Source organism: Trachypithecus francoisi, unplaced genomic scaffold, assembly GCF_009764315.1.
Source record: "Trachypithecus francoisi isolate TF-2019V2 unplaced genomic scaffold, Tfra_2.0 Lachesis_group14, whole genome shotgun sequence".
Classification (NCBI taxonomy): domain Eukaryota; kingdom Metazoa; phylum Chordata; class Mammalia; order Primates; family Cercopithecidae; genus Trachypithecus; species Trachypithecus francoisi.
In genome coordinates this window covers 55787805-55801199 of record NW_022681459.1, presented here as the reverse complement: position 1 = coordinate 55801199, position 13395 = coordinate 55787805, and the positions used below count along the sequence as shown (strand labels likewise).

At 46.9% G+C, this 13395-nt stretch overlaps 1 protein-coding gene across 5 annotated transcripts in view; it reads left to right on the top strand.

The window, feature by feature from the left end:
* Positions 1-13108, top strand: part of PPARA (peroxisome proliferator activated receptor alpha) — a 97857-nt gene extending 84749 nt beyond the window's left edge. For all 5 annotated transcript variants that reach the window (XM_033233589.1, XM_033233591.1, XM_033233590.1 and 2 more), the window contains 2 exons: positions 5823-6270; positions 9734-13108. In XM_033233589.1, the coding sequence (XP_033089480.1) occupies positions 5823-6270; positions 9734-9981 (696 nt within the window). In that variant the 3' untranslated portion in view covers positions 9982-13108. The remainder of the gene's footprint in view (positions 1-5822; positions 6271-9733) is intronic.
* Positions 13109-13395: the final 287 nt, after the last annotated feature.

Here is a 13395-nt window from a genome sequence, read left to right as displayed (position 1 = left end):
AGGCGAGGTGGCGGGCGCCTGTAGTCCCAGCTACTCGGGAGGCTGAGGCAGGAGAATGGCGTAAACCCGGGAGGCGGAGCTTGCAGTGAGCTGAGATCCGGCCACTGCACTCCAGCCTGGGCGACAGAGCGAGACTCCGTCTCAAAAAAAAAAAAAAAAAAAAAAAAAAGAAGCTGCTTTGGGCTTAAGAAGCAAACCGCACCTTCCAAAAAATGAGTGAGGTATTCAGTTAAACAAGCAAACAATTCTTAGCACTGAATATGTGGACTTTAGAAATTCAAAGTATACGGTGATAATAACGGTGTACTGCTACTTTTTCCTCTAACAAACGTATCAGAACTGACATTCAGTTCAAATGAAGAAAGCAGGAATTGGGTGTATCATGTGTTTATTTCAAAGATTCTCCTATTGCTCCCAATTGTTGGGGATTATCTTTAGAGTCTTTGAATAGCTTCAGTTATGGAAGATTTTACCCTCTGAGAATATAAGTGAATTTTAGGCAAACCATGAGTCCATTGTAGCTAGTCTGGCAGGCAAGTTGGGATTAAACAGAGTAAAATGTCTTGTTTGAAAAAACAAGAAAGGCCCGCTTGGGCAACATAGCGAGACCTCCTCTATGAAAAGTCAGCTGGGCATAGTGGTGTGCGCCTGTGGTTCCAGCTATTCAGGAGGCTGAGGCAGGAGGATGAGGTCAAGACTGCAGTGGACTGTGATTGCGCCACTGTACTCCAGCCTGGGTGACAGAGCAAGACCCTGTCTCAAAAAAAAAAAAAAAAAAAAAAAAAGAAAAAAAAGTTAAGCAAGGAAGCTAATTTGTGACATGCAGCTGAGCATGTTTTTAAGACCAGTTTCGAAAGAGGAATTCCAACATTATTCTTAACATTTCAAAAGCTCGGGAATAATGGTGACCTCCAGGCCGGGCGCGGTGGCTCAAGCCTGTAATCCCAGCACTTTGGGAGGCCGAGACAGGCGGATCACGAGGTCAGGAGATCGAGACCATCCTGGCTAACACGGTGAAACCCCGTCTCTACTAAAAATGCAAAAAACTAGCCGGGCGAGGTGGCGGGTGCCTGTATTCCCAGCTACTCTGGAGGCTGAGGCAGAAGAATGGCGTGAACCCGGGAGGCGGAGCTTGCAGTGAGCTGAGATCCGGCCACTGCACTCCAGCCCGGGCGACAGAGCAAGACTCCGTCTCAAAAAAAAAAAAAAAAGGGTGACCTCCAGGGTGCCGTGTTATAAATAGGACTGCTCCTTTCAACAGCTATGACCTTATACCATGCCTTGGGGTGTTGCCTGCCGTGTGACAGTCCAGTATTATACCTACTACTTAAGTTGTCTTTAGATTAAAAAATGTGCTTCATATTTTGTGCCACTTCAACAAATGTATAGTAAAACATAACCGAGAGAGCTTATTAAATCATGTCATCCAAAGCAGCTCTACTAGTGATTCACATTTAATATTTTTTTTTTTTTTTTGAGACTGAGTCTCACTCTGTCACCCAGGCTGGAGTGCAGTGGCATGATCTCGGCTCACTACAACCTCCCCCTCCTGGGTTCAAGCAATTCTCCTGCCTCAGCCTCCCAAGTAGCTGGGATTACAGGTGCCCGCCACCACACCTGGCTAATTTTTGTATTTTTAGTAGAGACGGGGTTTTGCCATGTTGGCCAGGCTGGTCTCGAACTCCTGACCTCAGGTGATCCACCTACCTTGGCCTCCCAAAGTGCTGGAATTGCAGGCCTGAGCTACTGCGCCTGGTCCACATTTAATTTTTTGCTAAAAGATGACAGCTGCTAACAGAGATGAATTCTCATGAGAGATATCATTGAGCATCATGGGCCACACGAGTGTGTGCAGGGACCAGCGTGGCAGCAAGCGGAGCGTTCTGCTCTCGGCATGGAGTGATTGGGGAAAATCTAGGCAGCTTCCTGCCTCACGCTGTTTAAAATCTTTATAATGTGCTTTATTTCATTGACTTGAAATGACTGCCTGTCATGTCAGATATATTCATAGTCAAACTTGAGCATAAAAGGCATATTCCAAAGTTATAAGCTGCTGCATAGATTTTTTGTAAAATGATCTTACTAAGAATGCTTGTCAATGAAGTTTAGCGAATTTGCAAATGTGTTTTACAACACCATTTCTCTTTAGCTTTAATCAACACTGGTTTCTTCATGGTAGCACTCATTTTGAATTCAGTGATCTCCAGTTTTCCCTGTTAAATGAGGCCCACTTTCTAAAACCAAAGTGATAATTTTATAAAAATGAAATGAGATATTTGTTACCACATAAGTCCTCATTTATGAGAGTACATCCCCCATAAAACTAGTCAGGGCAGGCCTCAGGGGCATGCAAGCTGTTTCACGACGCCCCAAGCCTAGAAAGGCCCAGGCTTGGGTGTTCACGCTCCGCTGTTGCCTTCTTGAAATTCATAATCATCTTTGAGCAAGGGGTCCCACAGGGTGCGGTGACTCACACCTGTCATCCCAACACTTTGGGAGGCTGAAGCGGACAGATTGCCTGAGCTCAGGAGTTCAAGACCAGCCTGGGTAACACGGTGAAACCCCGTCTCTACTAAAATACAAAAAATTAGCTGGACGTGGTGATCTGTGCTTGTAATCCCAGCTACTCGGGAGGCTGAGGCAGGAGAATCACTTGAACCCAGGAGGCAGAGGCAGAGGCAGAGGATGCAATGAGCCGGGATTGCACCACTGCATTCCAGCCTGGGCGATATGACAGAGCAAGACTCTGTCTCAAAAAAAAAAAAAAAAAATTAGCCCCTCCTAGAAATGTTAATTCCTCAAATCTGAGCTTCAACTTTCTGTGAAGCAGAATTATCTCCAAACTTTACCAAACAATGGTCATCTGAACTGTTTTTAAGGTCTTTAGAGAGAGATCATTTTCAGTCTTCGTTAATCGGACTTGAGATTATTTAGAAACTTGGCTCTGAATATTGTATTCAGAATGTTTTCACTCATTTGTGAGTAATTTTTAAAATATCCCCTTTCCTCAGATGCAGAATCAGGGTTTTTTATCCAGCATTATGTTGCAAGTCCTGGTTCTGTTGAAACGTTCCATACAATCTGTGTGATGGTTATCGGCACCTCCACCGGTGCCCTGAAGACAGTTTTGTGCTGTGAGCCCAGAAACAGGAAACACTTCAGGCTGTGGGTCAGAAGCATTGTCAGTGGTTGTGTTTTGCCCACTGGCAGGGGGCATTCTTTAAATCCCTGGGATGCTTCTGCACTCTGGGCTCCACTGTTCCAGCAGTGATTAGAAATAACGCTTTAGGCTGGGCGCAGTGGCTCACCCCTGTAATCCCAGCACTTTGGGAGGCTGAGGTGGGCAGATTACCTGAGGTCAGGAGTTCGACACCAGCCTGACCAACATGGTGTAACCCTGTCTCTACTAAAAATACAAAATTAACTGGGCGTGGTGGCACATGCCTGTAATCCCAGCTACTCAGGAGGCTGAGGCAGGAGAATCGCTTGAACCCGGGAGGCCGAGGTCACAGTGAGCCGAGATTGTGTCATTGCACTCCAGCCTGGGCAACAAGAGCAAAACTCCATCTCAAAAAAAGAAAAGAAAAGAAATAACACCGTAGCCCACTGCATTATTGACCTTGTCTGCATAAGCCATGGACCACATTATAAACAGAGAGATCCCTCAGATGCTGTCACTTTCCTGCTCTGCCCACAGACGTAAATTTCAGCCAACAGCAGTGTTTGTGCTCATTCTCCCCGGCCCTCCCACACATGTCATCCCTTCTGAGCATGTTGGCTTCAAATAATATGACCCAGCCACCTCTTCCGCCACGAGATCTTCAGGAAATGGCAGGCCACTGGGTTTAGATGCAGAGGGCATGGGATCACACAAGGCACGGCTGTGGGGACTTGGCACTTGCTCCAGAACGTGGAGCACTGAGTGAAGGTTTCAGTCTCCTGCACCGAGAGAAACAAGGGCATTCTGAGGCTTTTCCACTTTATCCCTAAAGAGTTTAACAACGCTTGTTTGCTGATTTCTACATAGACACCAACTTTATGAGTTTTATGTATTTACATGCCAAATTTATTCACTGAGCAGCGTGAAATAATGGTGTTCGCCCCTAAAGCGCATATACTGGTAAAATTAAGAATTATCGTAAGGAAGCCTCTTGCAGTAGTCGTTAGGAGTTCAGAGAATCTTTAAGAATATTAAAGGTGGCCGGGCACGGTGGCTCAAGCCTGTAATCCCAGCACTTTGGGAGGCCGAGGCGGGTGGATCACGAGGTCAGGAGATCGAGACCCTCCTGGCTAACACGGTGAAACCCCGTCTCTACTAAAAAAATACAAAAAAAAAAACTAGCCGGGCGCGGTGGCGGGCGCCTGTAGTCCCAGCTACTCGAAGGCTGAGGCGGGAGAATGGCGGGAACCCGGGAGGCGGAGCTTGCAGTGAGCCAAGATCGCGCCACTGCACTCCAGCCTGGGGGACACAGCGAGACTCCGCTCTCAAAAAAAAAAAAAAAAAAAAAAAAAAAGAATATTAAAGGTGTGGCTGGGTGCGGTGGCTCAAGCCTGTAATCCCAGCACTTTGGGAGGCCGAGACGGGCGGATCACGAGGTCAGGAGATCGAGACCATCCTGGCTAACACGGTGAAACCCCGTCTCTACTAAAAAAAAAAAATACAAAAAACTAGCCGGGCAAGGTGGCGGGCGCCTGTAGTCCCAGCTACTCCGGAGGCTGAGGCAGGAGAATGGCGTGAACCCGGGAGGCGGAGCTTGCAGTGAGCTGAGATCCAGCCACTGCACTCCAGCCTGGGCGACAAAGCGAGACTCTGTCTCAAAAAAAAGAATTATCGTAATTAAGCCTCTTGCAGTAGTCGTTAGGAGTTCAGAGAATCTTTAAGAATATTAAAGGTGCTTTGCTAATATCCTTGTTAGTTTTGTGGACAAAATCAGTACTTCAGTTTCTTGTTTCCTTTTTTTTTTTTGAGATGGAGTCTTGCTCTGTCACCCAGACTGGAGTGCAGTGGCACGATCTCGGTTCACTGCAACCTCTGCCTCCCAGGTTCAAGCGATTCTCCTGCCTCAGCCTCCCAAGTAGCTGGGGTTACAGGCACACACCATGCCTGGCTAATTTTGTTTTGTTTTGTTTTTGAGATGGAGTCTTGCTCTGTCACCCAGGCTGGAGTGCAGTGGCGCCACCTCGGCTCACTGCAAGCTCCGCCTCCTGGGTTCATGCCATTCTTCTACCTCAGCCTCCCAAGTAGCTGGAACTACAGCGCCCGCCACCACACTCGGCTAATTTTTTGTATTTTTAGTAGAGACGGGGGTTTCACCATGTTAGGCAGGATGGTCTCCATCTCCTGACCTCATGATCCGCCCACCTCGGCCTCCCAAAGTGCTGGGATTATAGGCGTGAGCCACCGCACCTGGCCACATTTTTCTGTATTTTTAGTAGAGACGGGGTTTCACCATGTTGGCCAGGCTGGTCTCAAACTCTTGACCTCAGGTAATCCACCCACCTCAGCCTCCCAAAGTGCTGGGATTACAGGCGTGAGCCACCATACCCAGGCCAGTGCTTCAGTTTCTTAGCAATGAAATCCACACAATGTCAGGCGATGATGATGATTATTTTACTGATTTATACTGTTCGTTCTCTATTAATGTCTTATCTTCCCCAACCGATTTTGAAGTTGAGTGAGGACTGTGTTCTGCGGGTGTCTTGAGTCCTCCGAGGCACCGAGCTTGGTGATGTGGACGCAGGAGCTGCTCGTTAGTCAACTGATGGCTGGGAGCGTGACGCATCCCACATCACCTGACTTACCTTGGTGTCCTTCTTTGTAGCCTTTTGTCATACACGATATGGAGACACTGTGTATGGCTGAGAAGACGCTGGTGGCCAAGCTGGTGGCCAATGGCATCCAGAACAAGGAGGCGGAGGTCCGCATCTTTCACTGCTGCCAGTGCACATCGGTGGAGACCGTCACGGAGCTCACGGAATTCGCCAAGGCCATCCCAGGCTTTGCAAACTTGGACCTGAACGATCAAGTGACACTGCTAAAATACGGAGTTTACGAGGCCATATTTGCCATGCTGTCTTCTGTGATGAACAAAGACGGGATGCTGGTAGCATATGGAAATGGGTTTATAACTCGTGAATTCCTAAAAAGCCTAAGGAAACCGTTTTGTGATATAATGGAACCCAAGTTTGATTTTGCCATGAAGTTCAATGCACTGGAACTGGATGACAGCGATATCTCCCTTTTCGTGGCTGCTATCATTTGCTGTGGAGGTGAGTGGTTGATTTAATCTGCCGGTGTCATGTCACTGACAGGCTCCTGTCTTGAAAATGTTGACAATGGGAAATGCAGTACCAGCTTGAGCTGTTCCAGTGGAGGGGACGCTCCCAGGGTGGGAAGAAGGCTGACCTCCAGTCACTGCTGAGTAGAATTCAGTGGGAATTATATCAATATTGTACAATATTATAGTATATATTGTTATTATCTATAAAGACATATTTAATATTATGTAAATGTATGACATTTTAATTATAATATTAGCCAGGTGTCATGGTGCACACCTTTAGTCCCAGCTACTCAGTAGACTGAGGCAAAAGGATCTCTTGAGCCCAGGAGTTCAAGGTTGCAATGAGTTATGAATGCATCCCTGCACTCTAGCTGGGCAACAGAACAAGACCCTATGTCTTTAAAAAAAAAAAGTATAGGCCGGGCGCGGTGGCTCAAGCCTGTAATCCCAGCACTTTGGGAGGCCGAGACGGGCGGATCACGAGGTCAGGAGATCGAGACCATCCTGGCTAACATGGTGAAACCCCGTCTCTACTAAAAAATACAAAAAAAAACTAGCCGGGCGACATGGCGGGCGCCTGTAGTCCCAGCTGCTTGGGAGGCTGAGGCAGGAGAATGGCGTAAACCCAGGAGGCGGAGCTTGCAGTGAGCTGAGACCGGCCACTGCACTCCAGCCTGGGCGGCAGAGCGAGACTCCGTCTCAAAAAAAAAAAAAAAAAAAAAAAAAAAGTATATATTTTGCACAAATATATATATAGAGAGAAAAAGAGGTCGGACATGGGCCTGTAATCTCAGCACTTTGGCAGGTCAAGGTGGGTGGATCGCTTGAGCCCAGGAGTTTGAGACCAGCCTGGGCAACATGGCAAGACCCCGTCTCTACAAAAAAAAGTACAAAAAATTAGTCTTGTATGGTGGCATGTACCTGTAGTCCCAGCTACCTGGGAGGCTGAGGTGGGAGGATTACTTGAGCTCAGGAGACAAGGGTTGCAGTGAGCTGAGGTCGTGCCACTGCACTCCAGCCTTGGCGACGGAGGAAGACCCTGTCTCAGGAAAAAAAAAATTATACATATATATATATACACACACACACACACATTTCATTTATATTATAATTATGTCTAATATTCTAAGCAGATATAATTTGTATATTATATTCCTAGATGTATTATATAATGATGTTGTATTCATATTATAGACACTATTGTATGAAGTTCAATACAGATGTCAGTTTAGTCGCTGTCACAATCGGTTATGTTGATGAAAAGTATATTCCCTAATGCAAAGGATAATATCAGTCAGTAGCCAAGTGGCAGTGACTGCAAGGGTTGCTTTGCCCGGGGAAGCAGATCCCAGGGAAGGCCAATCTAGTCCTCTGTGTGGAAGCTGGCTCTGCAGCCCCCACATTTTTGGCTCGGTGTCACGTTCCTTTAAATAGCCCCGTCTCAGGTCTAGGAAGGTCATCCATCTACTGTAAACTCAGCTGACCTTACCCAGGCTTGGTGGAGACGGATGGGGTCTCCCACACTGCCTGCAGCCATACTGCACCCTGGGGATTGACTCACTGTCAGCATGGAGCTGACTCAGCCCTACCAGCCATGCCTGTTACCGTCTGGCTGGGCACAAGTCAGATGAAGGAAGTCCTTGCGCTCTGGCGTAAAGTGTACAAGGACAAAGCAGTCACGCATAATTTGTCCTTTAGTATGGTCAGGATGTAGCATTGTGGGCAATACGCAGTTGCAGAACTATTTATATGTAGCATGATCACAGTTTTATAAAGGAAATTATAATCCTATATCAATCCTAGGTATATAGAAAATGTCCAGTGAGATAGATGTTAAGCCTATTATGGTGGGATTAAAATTATGAGGGGGGATTTCTTTCTAATTTTCAAAAAATTCCTCTTTTTTTTTTTTGAGACAGAGTCTTGGTCACCCTGGAGTACAGTGGCACGATCTCAGGTCACTGCAACTTCTGCCTCCCGGGTTCAAGTGATTCGCCTGCCTCAGCCTCCTGAGTAGCTGAGATTACAGGAACATGCCACCACACCTAGCTAATTTTTGTATTTTTAGTAAAGATGGGGTTTCACCATATTGGCCAGGCTGGTCTCAAACTCCTGACTCAGGGTGACCCACCCACCTTGGCCTCCCAAAGTGCTGGGATTACAGGCGTGAGCCACCGCACCCGGCAATAATTCCTCTCTTTAGAGACTTAATAGTTATAGCCCCAGCCACTCTGGAGGCCCCGGCAGGAGGATTGCTTGAGCCTAGGAGTTCCAGTCCAGCCTAGGCAACATAGCAAGACCCCTTCACTAAAACAATACAAAAACAAGAACTTTATAAATAAAAACTTAATAATTATATTTACAACCAAAAACAATGAAGATTTTAAAATCCTCATCACTAGCAACACTGTTAAGAATCATAGCAATGGCTGGGTCTGTAAGGGAGCACCGCCTGCTGAATATGGCTCAGGGCAGTATTTTCTGGACCAAGAATCAGGTCTCAGGCTGTGAGACTGTCCCAGGAAGTCTAGTGCCAGCTACCCCAGGCAAGTCATCTGGTGTGAATGCTGGCTCTTCCTGCACCAAGTCTCAGACCTGCCCCATCTTCCTCCCCACTCCGGGGTCTCCTGAGCGTCCTTTCCAGCCAGTACGCACCCCCAATCCCGTCCCCGCTTCATTTCCCACTCCAGGGTCTCCTGAGCGTCCTTTCCAGCCAGTACGCACCTCCATCCCATCCCCCCTTCATTTCTCACTCTACTTTCTTTTCACCTGACTCATATTAGAAGGCTCCGTAACAGAGCTATATACACCACAAAACCTAGTTCTTTTTTATTTTTTATTTATTTTTTTTAAGACGGAGTCTTGCTCTGTCACCCAGGCTAGAGTGCAGTGGCGTGATCTTGGCTCAATGCAACCTCCGTCTCCCAGGTTCAAGCGATTCTCCAACCTCAGCCTCCTGAGTATCTGGTATTATAGGCGTGAGCCACCGTGCCCAGCCTGCAAAACCTAGTTCTAACACAATCACACTCCTTAAATATGGTGGAACACTTGAAGCTGAATATCTAGTTTCGACTCAAGAGCTTCATTTCCCATATTATGCAAAACTGGTGGTGGTTATCTCCAGAATGTACTGTTCCTCCTAATAGCTCTAATTTTCCTCCCTGACAGGTGGTCGTCAGGTAAGGTACCATAAGGTGTACTTAGGGCGTTATTGCCGCCTCGTAGTGTGAATATTTAGGAAAGAGTACTGGTCCTGTCTGTCCCTACTTCACCTATTGACTTTGGAAAAACCCATGTTTATCTTCCAGTCAAGTTGACAACATCCAAAGGCAGCTCAGTTTTTTTTCTAAGAAAGGCCACATAAAATAGGCATGTTTGGTTCCTGAAACTGATAAGCAGTTCTTAGGTGATTACCACACTCAAACCTCTCTCTCTTCTTTCGAGACTAGATCGCCCCGGCCTTCTAAACGTAGGACACATTGAAAAAATGCAGGAGGGTATTGTGCATGTGCTCAGACTCCACCTGCAGAGCAACCACCCGGACGATATCTTTCTCTTCCCAAAACTTCTTCAAAAAATGGCAGACCTTCGGCAACTGGTCACGGAGCATGCGCAGCTGGTGCAGATCATCAAGAAGACGGAGTCGGATGCTGCGTTGCACCCGCTGCTGCAGGAGATATACAAGGACATGTACTGAGTTCCTTCAGACCAGCCACACCTTTTCCAGGAGTTCTGAAGCTGACAGCACTACAAAGGAGACAGGGGAGCGGCACAATTTTGCACAAATATCCACCACTTTAACCTTAGAGCTTGGACAGTCTGAGCTGTAGGTAACCGGCATATTATTCCACGTCTTTGTTTTAACCAGTACTTCTGAGAGCGTAGAACTCAAATGCTGGGGGTAGGTGGCTAATCTCAGGACTGGGAAGATTAAGGAGAGTGATGCTCAATGGGCTGATTTTAACTCACCCGATGTTAATCAATGCACATTGCTTTAGATCACATTCGTGATTTACCATTTAATTAACTGGTAACCTCCAAATTCATGGTCTGTCTTCCCATACACCCTGCTTTTGACTATTGTGCTCCTTTATAATTCTGAAAACTAATCAGCACTTTTTAACAATGTTTATAATCCTATAAGTCTAGATGTATCCAAAGGCGAAGTATGTAAAAAGCAGCAAAATATTTATTTCAAAGACTTCACTTCTGTTTCCTGAATCTAAAAAAAGACAACATGCTGCTTTTTACCCATAGGATGGAGAATTTTAAAAAACTGTTGGGGCAGGCACAGTGGCTCATGCCGGTAATCCCAGCACTTTGGGAGGCCAAGGCAGGTGGATCACGAGGTCAGGAGATCGAGACCATCCTGACCAACATGGTGAAACCTTGTCTCTACTAAAAATACAAAAATTAGCCAGGCATGGTGGCGCGTGCCTGTAATCCCAGCTACTCGGGAGGCTGAGGCAGGAGAATCGCTTGAACCAGGGAGTTGGAGGTTGCAGTGAGCTAAGATCACACGACTGTGCTCCAGCCTGGTGACAGAATGAGACTCTGTCTTAAAAAAAAAAAAAAAAAGAACGCTTGGATAAGCTATCAAAATGCAGCTATTGTTTTGTTTTTGGTTCACTGTTTTCGTGGTTGTAACTAATATGTGGAAAGGCCCATTTCCAGGTTTGTGTAGAAGAGCCCAGAAAACGGAGTCTCAAGACCCCGGCTCTGGACTGTCATAAGCTAGCGCCCGTGGGAAGCGGGATGAGACAAGCTCCCGAAGCCCACCAGCTTCCTGCTCCACTCGGCTCCATCCAGTCGATCTGAACCCACCCAGTCCGGCTGTCTGTGGGAATGGTGGCGTTCTTATGGAAGGACTGACACCTTACTTGTCAATGTTCCTCCAGGCCCCATTTGGCAGCTCCCATATCTTTTGTTATGTTGCTTTTAAATAGATGATGCTTTATTGTTTTAACTCTTGGTGAGAGTAGATGCTCTCTGGAGCAGAGAAGAGGCACATGTGACCTCCTAGCCTGGGCTGGGTGGGAGCTGGTCACCCTGGGGATGGAGATGGGGGTGGGGTCTCCTTCAAATGGCAGTTTTACTTCAAATGGCAGATTTCATAAGAGTTAGTTATTTTTTACAACGGTTTATGTTAAGTCTCCTTTGTATGTAAGGTAGTTTTTTCAACATCTAAAATATTTGTTTTAGCCATCAAAACCAACTTATCAACCTCAGTCCAACTGCGAAGGCAGCGTTGATTATGGCAGTTTGTCAAGAATACATGGACCTGGAAACACTTTTTCTCTCTGTCTACCTGGTAGATAAAGTGTCCCATTGAGAATTTTCAGATCTGGACTGGAAATGCCAGGCCCACTGCCTCCAGGGAGTCGCTGTGCACCTGGAGGTATCGTCGATGCCTCTCCCCCCATCGTTAGAAAATGTGGCTCTTCTGAGGTCATTATTATTTTAAGAATGATTAGGATTGATAAAGGTCCCATGACCAGCAATATGGAAATGCAAGAGTGGGAAGGACACAGCGTGAGACTGCCTCTAGAAAAATGTGAAAGTTAGGAGTAGCACATCCTTTTTTAAAAATTACAAATTTAGTCCTGTTTTGGCTTTTGCAATCAGGCCAGGCGCAGTGGCTCACCCATGGAATCCCAGCACTTTGGGAGAACGAGGTGGGAGGATCACTTGAGCCCAGGAGTTCGAGACCAGCCTAGGCAACATAGCAAGACCCTGTCTGTATACGAAATTTAAAAATTAGTTCGTCATGGTGGCATACACCTATAGTCCCAGCTACTCTGCAGGCTGAGGTGGGAGGATTGCTTGAGCCCAGGAGGTCGAGGCTGCAGTGAGCTGTGATCTCACCACTGCATTCCAGCCTTGGTGACAGAGTTAGATTCTACCCCTCCAATCCCTGCAAAAAAAAATGTAATCAAAGGGCCTGTTGGCCAGCAATGGCAGCAGCAGCGGCAGGCAGTCTGCCTAAGTGTCTTAGGAACCAGAAGCAAATAAAAGTGTTTCCATATATGCCACCAGCCAAGTGGCCATCGTAATTGAGAAAGAAGCTAGCCTTTGAGTGGCATGGTCCATCCGTTTCAATATTATTTCCTAAAATGAGAGGCCCCTGTGTTGATGAGACCCAGGGGCTGGAGGCCAATGCCACACTTGTGTTATCCACCGCGACCCTGCAGCTGCTCGCTCTGATGTGCCCTGTGCCATTCAAAGAGACATGGCCCAGGAAAGTGAGCCTCACGTTTTTCAGAGAAGTCATTGTTCTATTTACATTTTCATAAAACCTGTTCAAAATAGCCCCCCGTCTCAGACTTTCAGCAGTAACAGTAAGCTGACTGGCACATTCGGAGTTAGCTCCCGGGACACTCAGCAGCGATGGTGAGCATTTGGTTTTCTTAAGGCCCAACAAGACTTCCAGGGACATCTCTGATGAAGCCAGAATGGAGACACCGGTGACCTCAGGCTGAAAGTCACTCAACATTGGTCTCTTGTGTTGATAGGGAAGGAAATCACACATTCCTATTTCTTTAAATAACAAAACCACTAATTGCCACTCAATGCTAGAATATTTTGGGTCACCTAATCATAGATTTCTCAGGGCATCAATACTCAAATATAGGTGCCCCAGTTCAAATGGGAACTATTAACAGAGTGCATTTCTTGCTTGCTGGGTTTCAACAGACATCGGCCAAAAGAACAAAAGAGATGTCAGGACAGATTCCGGAGTGTCGAAGCGCATGTGTGGCACCCGATCCCCCTGGCAGCAAATGCAGGAAGTTGAAACTTTACCCACTCTTCAACAAGTCATTGTTTAAACACAGTTCTTCATTTTCTCAACTTTTAATAGCAAAAAGTGCCAAAGTCTTCAGAGACCAAACAGCCTTGGTCTATTGTGCTGACCAGGGTGAAGGCATGGCACGGGGCTCCTCCCAGATGTGCCTCTTGTGTGCCAGCCAGCTGTGGCTCGGGAGCAGACGCAGGCCTCTCCACTGTCCAGGGGAGCCTGGCGGCTCATCCCTCCTCTCCCACCTCCTGGCACTTCCAGCTGGGTGTCCTACATGCTGGATTCTGTCCCCACCACACTTCCAGAGGCTGGAGA